General features: G+C 34.2%; 1 protein-coding gene across 1 annotated transcript; it reads right to left on the reverse strand.

Annotated features, from left to right (window-relative positions):
• Positions 1 to 705: 705 nt before the first annotated feature.
• LOC141692710 (protein STRICTOSIDINE SYNTHASE-LIKE 10-like) lies at positions 706 to 4,489 on the reverse strand. Its single transcript, XM_074497631.1, has 3 exons — positions 4,110 to 4,489; positions 2,142 to 2,405; positions 706 to 1,463 (listed from the first exon to the last, which is right to left on the reverse strand). Exons 1-3 carry the CDS (start codon positions 4,388 to 4,390, stop codon positions 896 to 898), a joined length of 1,113 nt encoding a protein of 370 aa, XP_074353732.1. The 5' UTR covers positions 4,391 to 4,489; the 3' UTR covers positions 706 to 895.
• Between the last annotated feature and the right edge of the window lie 9,426 nt (positions 4,490 to 13,915).

Below are 13,915 nucleotides of genomic sequence, written 5' to 3' on the forward strand. Positions count from 1 at the left end.
TTATACTTTTATTTTCTCTTCCGGTCTCTGGCAGTTGGGAGCTGGATCGGCCATAGGCAGGACCAAACATCATCCATCATTACATCCTGTTTACAACATTCACGCATCACACCCAATTTCACGTACTTGACTGACTTACATGTTACTAGTCCAACTTTTATTTTTTTTTAATCATTTTTACTATAAAAATTTGTACTACATGCTCAATCCAAATTTAAATTTTTTGATCATTTTACTGCATTTTTTTATACTACATGCTGAAATTTAGTATTTTAACTATGTAATCTTAAATTTATGATCATATAAATATTATTAAAATTAAATATGACTCAAATTACAAAAATTATATTAATATTATATTATATGTACACTTAAATTTTTTCACTGAGGACACTTAATTATATATATATATATATACCTTAAAATTTTAATAAAAACAACTAATTTTTAATATCGTGAGGCCCCGTGTCCTCAATAGCCCTTGCATGAATTCGGCATTGCCATCTACCCTCATTCATGGTGTCCCCGTTAAGAAATATTAATGTCCTGTTAGGAGGAATGAAATTAAAAATTATGAACAAAATTGGTCAACGAAAGGATCAAGGAATGAATGGTCCAAAGATAAGGAATGAATGAAAGTAGACCCAAACAGATTAGAGTATTAACTCAAAGAGCACTAATCAACATGGTCAATGCACAACAAAATTGAAAATTCTGACAATACTTCTCTTTAAATTGAAAAAATACACAAGTACACCTAAAACATGGGTCACAACTAATTCTGCTATTGAAAATTTAAGCTCACAGGAAAGAGACATGATTAACATTTATAAGCAATTAAGCATCAGCATTACATGCATCAGTACTAACACCTAACAGGGGGGCTACATGTCTACTACAGATCATATACCGCAATGTAAGGCATTAATACCGATCCCATCCACAACCTTCCATTCCTCTCCTCCACTTCACTAATAAATTTTACTATATTTCCGTCAAGATCTTCTAAGACCTTTAGGACTTCTCCCTTATCGCTTAGTTTTATTGCCACAGCATGAGGGTAATATCCTCCTAACATGTAGTGCAGTTGCTTGTTGCTTAGTGGAAGTTGCAACAATGCCTTTCCCGCCCATGAACTGGTAATGACCCACTTAGCAAGAGTTGTTCTTTTGCTATGTACAGCCACCCAGAATTCTCCATCGGAATTCCTTCTAATATTGTCAGGAAATCCTGGTAATTCGGCAAAAGTTTCAGATAATCCTGCTTTGGGACCTTTAAGCCAAAACCTTATGATTCTACAAGAGGTGCATTCAGCTACAAGCACGAATGACCTGTCTTTGCTTAGTGCCACTCCATTTGCAAAAGCAAGGCCTTGCAATAGAACAGTTAATTCTTTGCTCGAGCAATTATACTTTATCAACCTACCTGTCTTGTCCTCGCCAATAACTGCTGATGCAAATTGTCTACGTAAACCACAAACATGAAAATAATTCTGACTTTGTCAATGTAACATAATTAGATTATTATTAATACACCAATAAATTCCTTCCAACACACTATACATGTCGTGGAGAGTACTAACATCCTAGAGGATATATAATGGTGTCAGGAAAAGAATGCATATCCCCATTGTATTTATCAGGGGAAAAAATTATCACGGACAAACATATCAAAGTCAGATGGATAGGAAAAGGAAAGCATGGTTGCAGAAAAGTCTATCTTAAGATGTTGTAAACAAATAATAATTCCTCTGGGTAGAGTTCTAAAGAAAAATATTAATGAAATTTAGCTACTTGGCTAGTTCTATAGAAGGTAACGTTGAATCTGAAAATAAACATCAATCATAAGGCAAGATTCTGAAATCAATTTGAAGGTAATCTACAATAGACCTTTGAGGTGGAAAAAGAATATAGTTATATTTAGATTATAAAAGCAAATTACTATTTACTAGTGTCTTGGGGTAGAGGCTGCGCAATTGAGCATTATTGGACAAGTGTGCGCCAATAGTTAGATTGTAATAATTGAACTATCCCAAATTTAATAAACAATTTTGTCTATCATACACAACACCACATAGACAAGGAACAAACTAAAACTAGATTCATAACGAAAACAGTTTCTTGCTTTATAAAGAGACTTGCCTTCTGCGAAAATTTCTGCTTGTGTCTGTAAAATAAATTACATCTTCTTCCTCATCAATGTCCATATCATTGGTAAAGTGTAAAGGTTCGCCCTCTACTTCAGCAAGTAGTTGAGTAGCTAAACCTCCGGATGGGCCCACTACTTGAAGACCTAGATATGCATCACTTATATAAAGATATCCACTTTTCTGGTCAAATCGTAGTCCTAATGGCCTCCCACATATATGCTCCATTTCCGGTGCAAATGGGCGGACACAGGCGCTCCTTAACAACCAAAAAGATATTATTAATTTTAGAGTGACTGTCCAGAACTACCACCCAATTAAAGTACATATCAAAACATAAAGCAATATATAATTACATTTCGTAGCAATGAAATATATCAATTTCATATACTCACTTCTATCGGAAAAAAACTATGAATAAAAATGCTATGCATATGATTATCATAATGTTTACTTGGAGGCTGATCAAGTTAATAACAAAGGAAATTCATTTTATAAGCATGTAGGCTGCTAGCTTGTTCAGCGACAAGTACTGGTACTCGGGCAGTACGCAGTCCTGAATTTGCACAAAACAAAACCATACAAGAAACTATATGTAACGTCACTATCTTAATACATTTACCGTAAAGAAGACTATCATTTAAATAAGTTATTCCATCATAATGAAAACTCTTACTCTTGTTCTTTGTTAGTATAACTTGCTTTCTATTTTATACAAATTAACAATTTAAAAATTGTTGCTTTAAGAGTACAAGGAGATAAACAAAACATACTCAAGGTATTCCGGACTGATTATCAAGCAGGATTAGGAAGGGTAAGATGTACGCCAACCTTACCCCTAACTGTAAGAGTATATATATAGATTGTTTCCCATAAAGACCCTCAGTTTTAAATGTGAAATAAGAGTAATACTTGCATAGACACTAAACAACATACGAGAGACACTAAATAACAAGCATTATATAATTAGTCACTGAAATAGCTAAAATCAACAGGCAGGCATCATACATTACACCCAAAAAATAAGTGATAAACTCTCTTGTCCCTAACACGCATATGCTATAAACTCCAAACATCTGACTGTAGAATCTCTCAACCATCCATGAAAATGTAAAATGCTTAAACAGAGAAACTAACCGCTTCATACATTTATTATTGTTTCAACTTAGATATTATTAAATAGATATTACTAACCATATAGTAGCAGATTCTATTATGTTTTTAAATTAAAACCACGATACTACTTTTGCTGGTTTTTAATTCATATACTATTAAAGCAAGGTTGATCGTGCAAGACCATAGAGCAAGCTGTCTTCGGCCGTGGCTACATGTTAAATATAGCGGCTGTAGTATCCTGATTACCTATAATTTGAAGAAATTTATTATTGTAAGTCGCAGTTGCTATTACAGATATCTGTCCTCCTCCATTATCTGCTAACAATATCCATGTAAATGAACTTTGTGCAGGTATAGACCAAGGGAGAAGCTGTTAGTTAGATGTACTTGACCACCTTTTCCTGTTTTTTTTTTGCGAAATGATTATCACACTTTCTTATGCAAAATGCAACCTGAGATAAACCTAATTTAAAGTGAATCTCTTAAAGATCAAAATAAATTAAACATTTGTTTGGTCATCTTTAAGGTGTAAAATTTTATCATATCCGGACTATATATTACTATTACATTACTAATATCAGTAGATACATAGATAATACTATTTCACTACAGTCCGAGTCCATGGCAAACGATAGCAAGCATCTAATACTAAAAGGTTTAGCATATTATTTTTTATGTGAATGCAAGGTCGCTTTAAAAACAATAGCTTACCAGCATTGAGCCTACTAAAAAGCCCAAACTGAAACACACACAAACTAAAAACACTAGAAAAACATAGTAACGTCTTTGAAAAAATAAAAAATATCACACTACAAACTTAAAATTAAAGTACAAATAATTTGAATACCTATTAGAAGAAGTGACAGCAAAGTCAATCCAACCGTTGACTTGACCTTGCCACTTGAGTATGCGACCGTCGGCAACTCCAGTGTACGGACCTTCTCCATTAGGATCGAAAGCTAGACTCTCGGGTCCCACAGCTCCCACTGTAAGGATTATATGAGAAGCGTTAAGTAGGTTCTCGGACCCGGGTATCGGGTCGGGTATAACTAAACGGGTTGCACTAAAAGCTAAGATGATGGAAGCGATTGCAAAAGCTAAAGCAGTAGTGACCAGATTTAACTTCATTTTGGGCTCTCTAGTCTAGTCTCAGTTCACACTTCACTCTATGTTAAGTACGCCTAGTCTACTAGTACCTTGTAAAGTTGTAATGACGATCCGCGTTACCCCCGATGCTTTGTTTCGATATAAGAAATTATCGTACTCTAAATTATTTTAAACTTTCAAATTAACTTTCTGTTCGAGTTATTAATATTTTATAAATATTATAATTCAGATAAAAAATTATTGAGCTTTTTTCATAAATACCAAAGTTTTACAAACTTTTTGTAAAAATACAGTTATTTTATAAAACAAATTACAAAAATACTATTTTTCAAAAAATATTTGCAAAAAAACGGAGGTTGCATTTACAAATATATCTGCAACTGCTAATAACCATATATGCAACCACAAATACAAATTTAAAAAATATGTTGAAAATTACATTTAATTGCAAAATAAGTTGTACAAGTGATTGTAAATGGCGAAAAATGAATGCTCTTGCAGGCCAATACTTATACCACAAAATAACCATGAAATCAACTAAAAACAACCTCAAAATCAACTATCATCCTCACAACTCTCTGCCACTTAAACTCCTCATATGCCGACTTCACCTTCGTCGCAATGATGTCAACATCTCCATTTACAGAATCCTAAATTTCATCCCCACTATCATCCTATCCTTCTTCAATGCCTTCGAAAACTTCAGCGGAAATGTCGTCATACTCTTCCGCCGCCCCGTCATCGTCCTCGTCGTCGGCGTCGGAAAGCTGAGAGTCTAGGGCGAAGAGAGGCTTCGGGAACTTGAGGTTCGAATTGAGAGAGGTGGTTGCATACGGAGGTTGGGGAGAGGTTGGATTAAGTAGAATCGGTGAGTGTAGAGAGAAGAGAGTAGGAGAGAGACAAGAGAGATTGGTTGGGAGAGAGATGAGAGGGGAGAGAATGAGACGATCATGGTGGGAGTATGCCGGATTGAAGACTGTGGAGATTTGAAATTGAGGTTGTGTAATTAGAAGGGAGGGAATTGGGTGTGGTGGTTTGGGGGTGGTTATCGGAGGTGAGTGGTGGCGGAGGAGTGGAGGAGGTGGTTGTTGGGCTTGCTGAGCAGGCCTAACTCCACATTAGTATGATATTGTCCGCTCTGGGCCGAGCTCTCGCGGTTTTGGTTTTGGGCACCTTTTTGTTAGGAGTTGTCCCACATCATTTGTGGGAGAGGCAGTTTGCTAGAATATAAGCAGCCAGATAACTCCAATTAGTATGAGGCCTTTTGGGAGGTGCCCAAAAACAAACCCGTGCGGACTCAGCCCAAAGCGAACAATATCATACTAATGTGGAGTTAAGCATGCTCAGCAAGCCCAACAAGTGGTATCAGAGCCAGGTTGAGACGGTCCATAACAATCTCACGTGGGCTCCAGAATGGACCTAGGAAGAGGCAGATGGGCTTGCCCCACAACGGGCTCAAGTAAAAGGCAGGTGGATCTTCCACTTTGGGCCTAGGGGGAGCAGATAGCCAGATGGACTTCCAGTATGGGTCAAGGGGGAGCCAGATCACACAATCAGGAGGCAGAATCGACAGGTGTCGGGCCCGATGTGTGAAGGGGGAGATTGTTAGGAGTTGTCCCACATCGTTTGTGGGAGGGGCAGTTTGCTAGAATATAAGCAGCCAGATAACTCCAATTAGAATGAGGCCTTTTGGGAGGTGCCCAAAAACAAACCCGTGCGGGCTCGGCCCAAAGCGGACAATATCATACGAATGTGGAGTTAGTCCTGCTCAGCAAGCCCAACAAGTAGGCAGAATCGACAGGTGTCGGGCCCGATGTGTGAAGGGGGAGATTGTTAGGAGTTGTCCCACATCGTTTGTGGGAGGGGCAGTTTGCTAGAATATAAGCAGCCAGACAACTCCAATTAGTATGAGGTCTTGTGGGAGGTGCCCAAAAACAAATCTGTGTGGGCTCGGCCCAAAGCGGACAATATCATACTAATGTGGAGTTAAGGCGTGCTCAGCAAGCCCAACGAGTGGTATCAGAGCTTCAGGTTATAAACGGTTCAAAACAATCTCAGATGGGCTCCAGAAGTTACCTAGGAAGAGGCAGATGGGCTTGCCCCAGAATGGGCTCTAGGAAAAGGCAGATGGGCCTTCCAGTATGGGCCTAGGAGGAGCAAATAGCCAGATGGACTTTCAGTATGGGTCGTGGGGGAGCCTGGTCACACTGAAGGGGGCAAAATCGACAGGTGTCGGGCCCGATGTGTGAAGGGGGAGATTGTTAGGAGTTGTCCCACATCGTTTGTGGGAGGGGCAGTTTGCTAGAATATAAGCAGTCAGATAACTCCAATTAGTATGAAGCATTTTGGGAGGTGCCCAAAAACAAACCCGTGCGGGCTCAGCCCAAAGCGGACAATATCATACTAATGTGGAGTTAGGCATGCTCAGCAAGCCCAACAGTGGTCATTGATGAAATTGTGGAGGATGAGGTTGTGTAATGAGGAGGAGAGAGAGAAGAGTGAGAGAGAGGGCAGAGAAGTTAAAAAAAGAAATGAGAAAATGAATATGGTATTTTTGCAATTTAATTGTTTGTATATTTAAAAAGATAGTAAATTTGCAAGATTATAAGTAAGGTAGTAGTGCTGCAAATAAATTTCCAAAAGTTGGTATATTTGTCAAATTCCCAAAATTATTTGAGTAACACTTTTCTCAAATACAATACTAATAAAAATAATTATTATAATTTAGATAAAAAAAATATTATAAGTGTGATAGAGATTATTTTGAGTCGTACTCCCGTCAAACCCAATACTAATTAAAAACTATATTAATTTAGATAAAAAATATTTTGAGCTGCTTTCCTTTTAAACACAATATTAATAAAAAAACATATCATAATTTAGATAATAAATATTTTGACCTTCCGTCAAATACAATACTAATAAAAATTTATTATAATTTAGATAAAAGTTATAATCTTACTTTATAGATTCAAATGTCTCTCCTTAATCTATCTAAACTATTATATTAAAGACGAAACAATGAAAGTTTGGTTGGTAGTCGGTTTGGTCACCGTAATTATAAAAATACTTAAAATAAAACACTTTCATAAAATAGATAAGTATTCACAATAGAATTATATATATATATATATATATATATATATAATTAAAAAAATATAATTCAATCAAGCTGGGCTAAATAAAATTATATTATCGATTAAATCTTAAATAAAAAATAAAAGTAAACTGCATGTAGTTAGTTGGATTTGCAGACTCGGGCTAAAAATAAATAATAAAAACCATTGATCCCGCTAAAAATATTAATATTATTGGATCGGGCTAAAATAATATAAAAATTTGAAGGAAAATTCGTTTGGCCGATATAATGTCCACGATAAAACAAAATAATATATTAACCGTTCGGTTTAAAAAAATATTTGCCAGGATTAAAATAAAATTAAACTAAAAATAAAATATAATTAGCTGAATTTGGTTGATACAACGGACATGATGCTAAAATAAAGAATTGTTGACTCATGTTAAAATAAAAAAAACTGACAAAAAATATATTATTGAACCAGACTAACACAAAATAAATCTTGGAAAGTTAATTCATTGGTCAATATAATTTCATGAGGCTAAAATAAAATAAAATAAATAATTTATTTGTTTGAAATAAAATAATATTCACTTGGGGCTAAAATAAAATTAAAAACAAACAATGTAACTAGGATTCCGGTTAATATAACGAAACTAGGGTTAAAACAAAATAATGTATATTATTAATCTATGCTAAAACCAAAACTAAATTCGAACTAAAAATAATTCTTATAATATTGATCGGGTTAGAAATAAATTTAAAGTTTACCTAATTAGATGGCATGTATTAGTGTATAAGTGTAGGTTTAAGTGTATAAGTGTAGGTTTAGAAGAGTGGGATAACTGCAATCTGACCCTAATATCCAAAATATTAAAAGTTTAATAGCAGATTTATGGGTACAATGTTTGTGTTTATATAATTACGGATTTTTTCAATATTAATAATATTCATACTACTTTAATAAAACGAAAATAAAGATTCTTTAGTCAATATAAAAGCGTCAAACTAAAATAAATCAGTATATACTAATTATCCGAACTAAAGAAATTATACAATTGATTCATGATAAATCAAAATTAAAATAAAAAACTAATTAGAACAGTTAAAATAGAATAATAAGTACTTTTGTTCGAGCTAACATATTTCTTTACCATTAATACATTTTTTTTACCATTTATTCGGACTTAAACAATTTAAACTAAAATAAATATAAATATAATTAATGGATTTGATCGATATAACAGATTAAAGATAATTCGTATATTATTGATCTTAATTAAAATTTATCTTTTAATTAAAACATAATTATCTTTTGTAAACACACATATAAATATTAATAAAACTATATTTTTAAATCATTTTGTTAAAACTAAAATGTCGATATATTTATAATTTTTATCAAATCATATATTTAAAAAATTTAAATAAATAAATTTTATCTTTTAAAATTTTCATTTCAAATTAAATTTAAAAATTATATAATATTAAAAATAATTTGTGCATCGCACGGGTTTTATACTAGTAAATTATCAAATCATATATTTAAAAAATTTAAATAAATAAATTTTATCTTTTAAAATTTTCATTTCAAATTAAATTCAAAAATTATATAATATTAAAAATAATTTGTGCATCGCACGGGTTTTATACTAGTAAATTATTATACATAATTTTAATCTTTCTCACTTAATACATATCTACTATTAATATGTTAAAGATAATTCGAAACTGAAACTTTCTCCTTTATAAATTAGATTCTTAATCCGAATCTTTTTCCATTATAAATTACAAATTAGAAGACCTATTATATTTATAATATGTTAAAAGGTAATTCAAATCCCGAGCCTTTCTTTTTAGATTAGAATTTGAAAGACATTAAATTTATTCATATTTAAAGTTTTAAAAGTTAAAAAAATGTGACAATATTAGAATTGTTACCTAAGCTCCCGTCACGGTTATGTTGGCCCCCAAATATATTTCTGATTACGTAATTTGTAATTGATTTTGATGCATTTGTTATGGTATTTTCATGAGATGATTAGATGGATGAGTTATTAAAAATTCAAACAGCCAACATGTGTCTATTTATTTCAAAATTGGTATCTTTATTTGTTTGTGGATTTTTTTTTAAATATTGTATTCATTCAATAATCAGTTTAATGTCGTCACCGTATAGTATACCGAGTTTTGTAGATTGTGACTTACTCACATTGCATTAATGTGAAATAACTTATTTATATTTTGGGTAAAGGGACAAAAAATACCCTGTATTAAAAGGGTGAGAGCAAATAAGCCCCTATACTTTATTTTGGTTCAAATAAACCCTCCTTATCAAAATGGTAGCTCAAAAAAACCCCTCGTATCATATTTGATTAACCATGGGTACTATTGATAGAAATGATATAATCTCACATATCAATCTCTATTCAAATGAAGATAAAAACTGAATTACAGAAATATATAGATTCTATGTAATATCTTATCTCACAAGAGAGCAGCAAGATGTTATATACAATCAGAGGGAATAACAACTTCTGTAACTAACTAAGCTGATGTGGCACCATATGAGCTGGCTAAGAGCTGTCAATCTTTAGTATATGTAACATCCCCCTGCAAGTTAGGAGGCGAAGGCAGTGCAGAGACACCTAACTTGGAAAGAAGGTAACTGAGCTGAGAAGAGGACAATGATTTGGTGAACAAATCAGCAGGCTGCTCTACAGAAGGCGGATGCTGAGTCATGATCAAACCTTGTTGAATCTTCTGACGTACCAAGTGACAATCAATCTCCATGTGCTTGGTACGCTCATGAAAAATTGGATTGGAGGCAATATGTAAGGCAGATTTATTATCACAACAAAGAGTAACTGGAGTGAGATTGGAAAACTTCATGTCTGCAAGTAGTGACACCAGCCATGTAATTTCACAACACGTATCAGCAAGCGAACGATACTCTGCCTCAGCAGAGGATCGAGAGACTATGTGCTGCTTTTTGTATTTCCAGGTCATAAGAGAGTCTCCAATCATAACACAGTAACCAGTCAAGGATAATCGAGAGACATGACAACTAGTCCAATCTGCATCACAATATACAATGATAGAAAGATCAGCATTGGCATAAAAGAACAAGCTTTGACCTGAAGTTCCATGTAAGTACTTAACAACTTTTAGTGCAGCATGCCAGTGAGCTTCGCGAGGAGTGTGCATAAACTGAGCTAAAATATGTACGAGATAAGACAAATCAGGCCATGTGAGAGTTAAGTATGAGACGTCCAACAAGACGCATGTATGGAGAAGCATCTAATAGAAGTGAAGTAGAAGTATCACTCAACAGGACACGGTGTTGTTCCATGGGTATATAAGATGATTTTGAACTTTGCAAACCAACATCGTGCACAATGTCCATAGCATACTTACTGTTAGATATATTTGATAATGTCATGGCTAATATAATTTATGTTTAGATTTCAGATCTTACTTAACAGGACAAATCAGTACTTAACTGTTGATCAGTACTTATACTGAAAGTCAGGACTTAAGGATATCAGTACTTATATTATCAGGAGATAATCATCAGAAGTTAGATATCAGAACTTAAGTGCTGAAGGATGATCAGAGAAGGACAGTAGTTGATTAAAGGAAAGAAGATCGAGATAAATATAAGAAGAGATATGCATGAAGAAGGAATTCCGTGAAGAATGGAATACTTGGAAGAAAAGATATCTGATTGATATATTTTAGGAAGCAGAATTATATTCCATATCAATTAGCGATTATCTTGTAACTGTGTAGTATATAAACACAGACATAGGGTTTACACTATAAGTGTTATCATATATTCGAGAATATTATTCATTGTAACCCTAGAAGCTCTCGTGATATTTGTTCATCGCTGAGAGGTAACAGTTCCATACTGTAACAGAGTTTATTGTTTCAATAAAGTTTGTTTTCTGTTACTTAATATATTAAAGTTCGATTTGATTGTATTATACACTGTATTCACCCCCTCTACAGTGTGTGTGACCTAACAAGTAGTATCAGAGCCAATCTGTTAACACACATACATCTAAAGATCCATACACAATCATGTCTGACACAGAAACTCCAACTAAGCCTACCAAAACTGAAGAACCTCCAAAGCCACAAATTCAAAGTCGGTATGAGACTATCAGGGTTCCCATACTGAGACCATCTGAATATCCCATATGGAAGGTAAGGATGGCCATGTTCCTGGAAGCAACAGATCCAGAATACCTTGATAGAATCAAGGAAGGGCCTCACAAACCAACCAAGCTCGCTGTTGCAGTTGCAGGTGAAGCAGCAAAGACCATACCAAAGGAAAAGAGTGATTATACTGCTGAAGATATAGCATCAATTGCTAAGGATGTCAAGGTACGACACTTACTGCATAGTGCCATTGATAATGTAATGTCAAACAGGGTAATCAACTGTAAGACTGCTAAGGAGATATGGGATGCTCTGGAAACAAGGTGTCAGGGAACGGAGATAATTAAGAAGAACAGGAAGACAATACTCACTCAAGAGTATGAACACTTTGACTCAAAGACTAATGAGTCATTGAATGATTTATATGATAGATTTGTCAAACATTTGAATGATTTGTCATTGATTAATAAAGAGTATGATCTTGAAGATTCAAACCTTAAGTTCCTGTTAGCTCTTCCTGAATGCTGGGATTTGAAGGCAACGACAATAAGAGACAACTACAATCTTGATGAAACAACTCTTGACGAAATCTATGGTATGCTCAAGACTCATGAGCTTGAGATGGAACAAAGAAGCAAGAGGAAAGGAGGAAAGTCAAGGACAGTTGCTCTTAAGGCTGAAGAAGAATTCCTCAAAGCAGCTTCCTCAAGGAAAGACAAGGGTAAAGCTCTTGTCATAAAGTCTGAAACTGAGTCTTCAAGTTCTGAAAGTGATGATGACTCAGATTCTGAAAGCTTGCCTGAGACTGATGCTGATGAGGAGATGATGAAGTTGTGTGCTCTTATGGTGAAAGGAATCACAAAGATTGCATACAGGAAGTTCAGGAAGGGAAAGAAGTTTTCCAGGAAAGGCATAAGTTCTGATAAGAAGAATTTCAGAAGATCTGAAGGCAGAGGAGGAAAGTCTGACAGAGGAGATTACACCAATGTTAAATGCTATAATTGTGGTGAGAAAGGCCACATATCTCCTGATTGCAAGAAAGTAAAGGGTGACAAAGGCAAGGCTCTTGTCACAAAGCAGAAAAGTTGGACAGACACCTCAGACTCTGAAAGTGAGGAAAACTATGCATTGATGGCAAATGCTGATAAAGAAAGTACTGAGAGCAGTTCTGAAGCTGCTGAAACAAAGGTACCTCAGACTACTTATGCTTTTCATACTGATGATATTAATGAGTTGAGAAGATATCTTAAAACCATGTTTGTTAGTTATAGAGATCAAACTTTAACATGTGAAAGATTAACTTCTGAAAATCTTGCATTTAAGAAAAGAAATGATTTCTTAGAAAAAGAGTTAGTCATGTTCCATCAAACTCATAAGGATAGAGATGATGCTTTTTATGTTAGGGATGAAGTGCTAAAAATGAATGAATCTCTAAAAACTGAGTTAGAAAAGGAAAGAGAGATTATCAGGACTTGGACTAATTCTGGCAAAACAACTCAAAATTTGCTAAGTAGTGGAAACTGGAAAGAGGGCTTAGGTTATGGAGAAGATAAGAATGGTAAAGAAACTGAAGAAATTAAGCCTGTTGATAAGCAAAAGCCAAAGTTAAAATCTGTTAAGTTTGTAACTGTAAAGTCTGAAAATGAGAAATCAGAAGTTACAAAGCAATTAACTTCTGACAAACTAAAACAGGAAAAGACAGTTGAAGTAAACATAGGCTTAATGACAAAGAAGCAGCTTAAACATAAGCTGAAAGATGTTAAGAATGCAAATAAGGTAAAATCACCTAGGAGAAATAGGAATGGAAAGGAAGGTGTGAATAAAAGCAATAATTATAAACCTGTTCCTGATGCTCCTAGGAAAACATGTCATAATTGTGGAAGTTCTAACCATCTGGCTTCTTTTTACAGGAAGAATAAGAATATTAACTGCTTACCTTCAAAATCAGGAGTTAAGAGTCAGTCTGTTAGATACAAACCACAAAATCCTTATTTTTATTGTGGTAGTTTATGGCATTCAATTTATACTTGTAAGGAATATCATAGTTTGTACTATGATTATTATCAAATAAAACCTTCTTTGAAGAAAGTTTCCATTGTTCCTTGTAGTGTAAATTCTGATTCAAAGTCTGATAGTGTAAGTTCTGATAAGAAAAATGTTAACATAAACTCTGATGCTAAATCCGCTGCAAATGTTAACAAACTTAATAAGGCCAAATGATCCAAGCAAGTCTGGGTCCTTAAAACTAATAATTAGTGGTCTTTATGATTGCAGGGCAACAGGAAAAATATTCTAGTTCT

This window comes from Apium graveolens, chromosome 10 (genome assembly GCF_009905375.1).
Source record: "Apium graveolens cultivar Ventura chromosome 10, ASM990537v1, whole genome shotgun sequence".
Classification (NCBI taxonomy): Eukaryota; Viridiplantae; Streptophyta; class Magnoliopsida; order Apiales; family Apiaceae; genus Apium; species Apium graveolens.

Bases quoted from the DNA above. Each gene is read 5' to 3' on its own strand.
- LOC141692710 (XM_074497631.1), bottom strand. From the start codon at position 4,390: ATGAAGTTAAATCTGGTCACTACTGCTTTAGCTTTTGCAATCGCTTCC. The intron at 2,406-4,109 runs GTATTCAAATTA...TTGGTTGTTAAG, and splicing joins GCTGTCACTTCTTCTAATAG to GAGCGCCTGTGTCCGCCCAT. The intron at 1,464-2,141 runs GCAAGTCTCTTT...TGGTTTACGTAG, and splicing joins AGCAGAAATTTTCGCAGAAG to ACAATTTGCATCAGCAGTTA.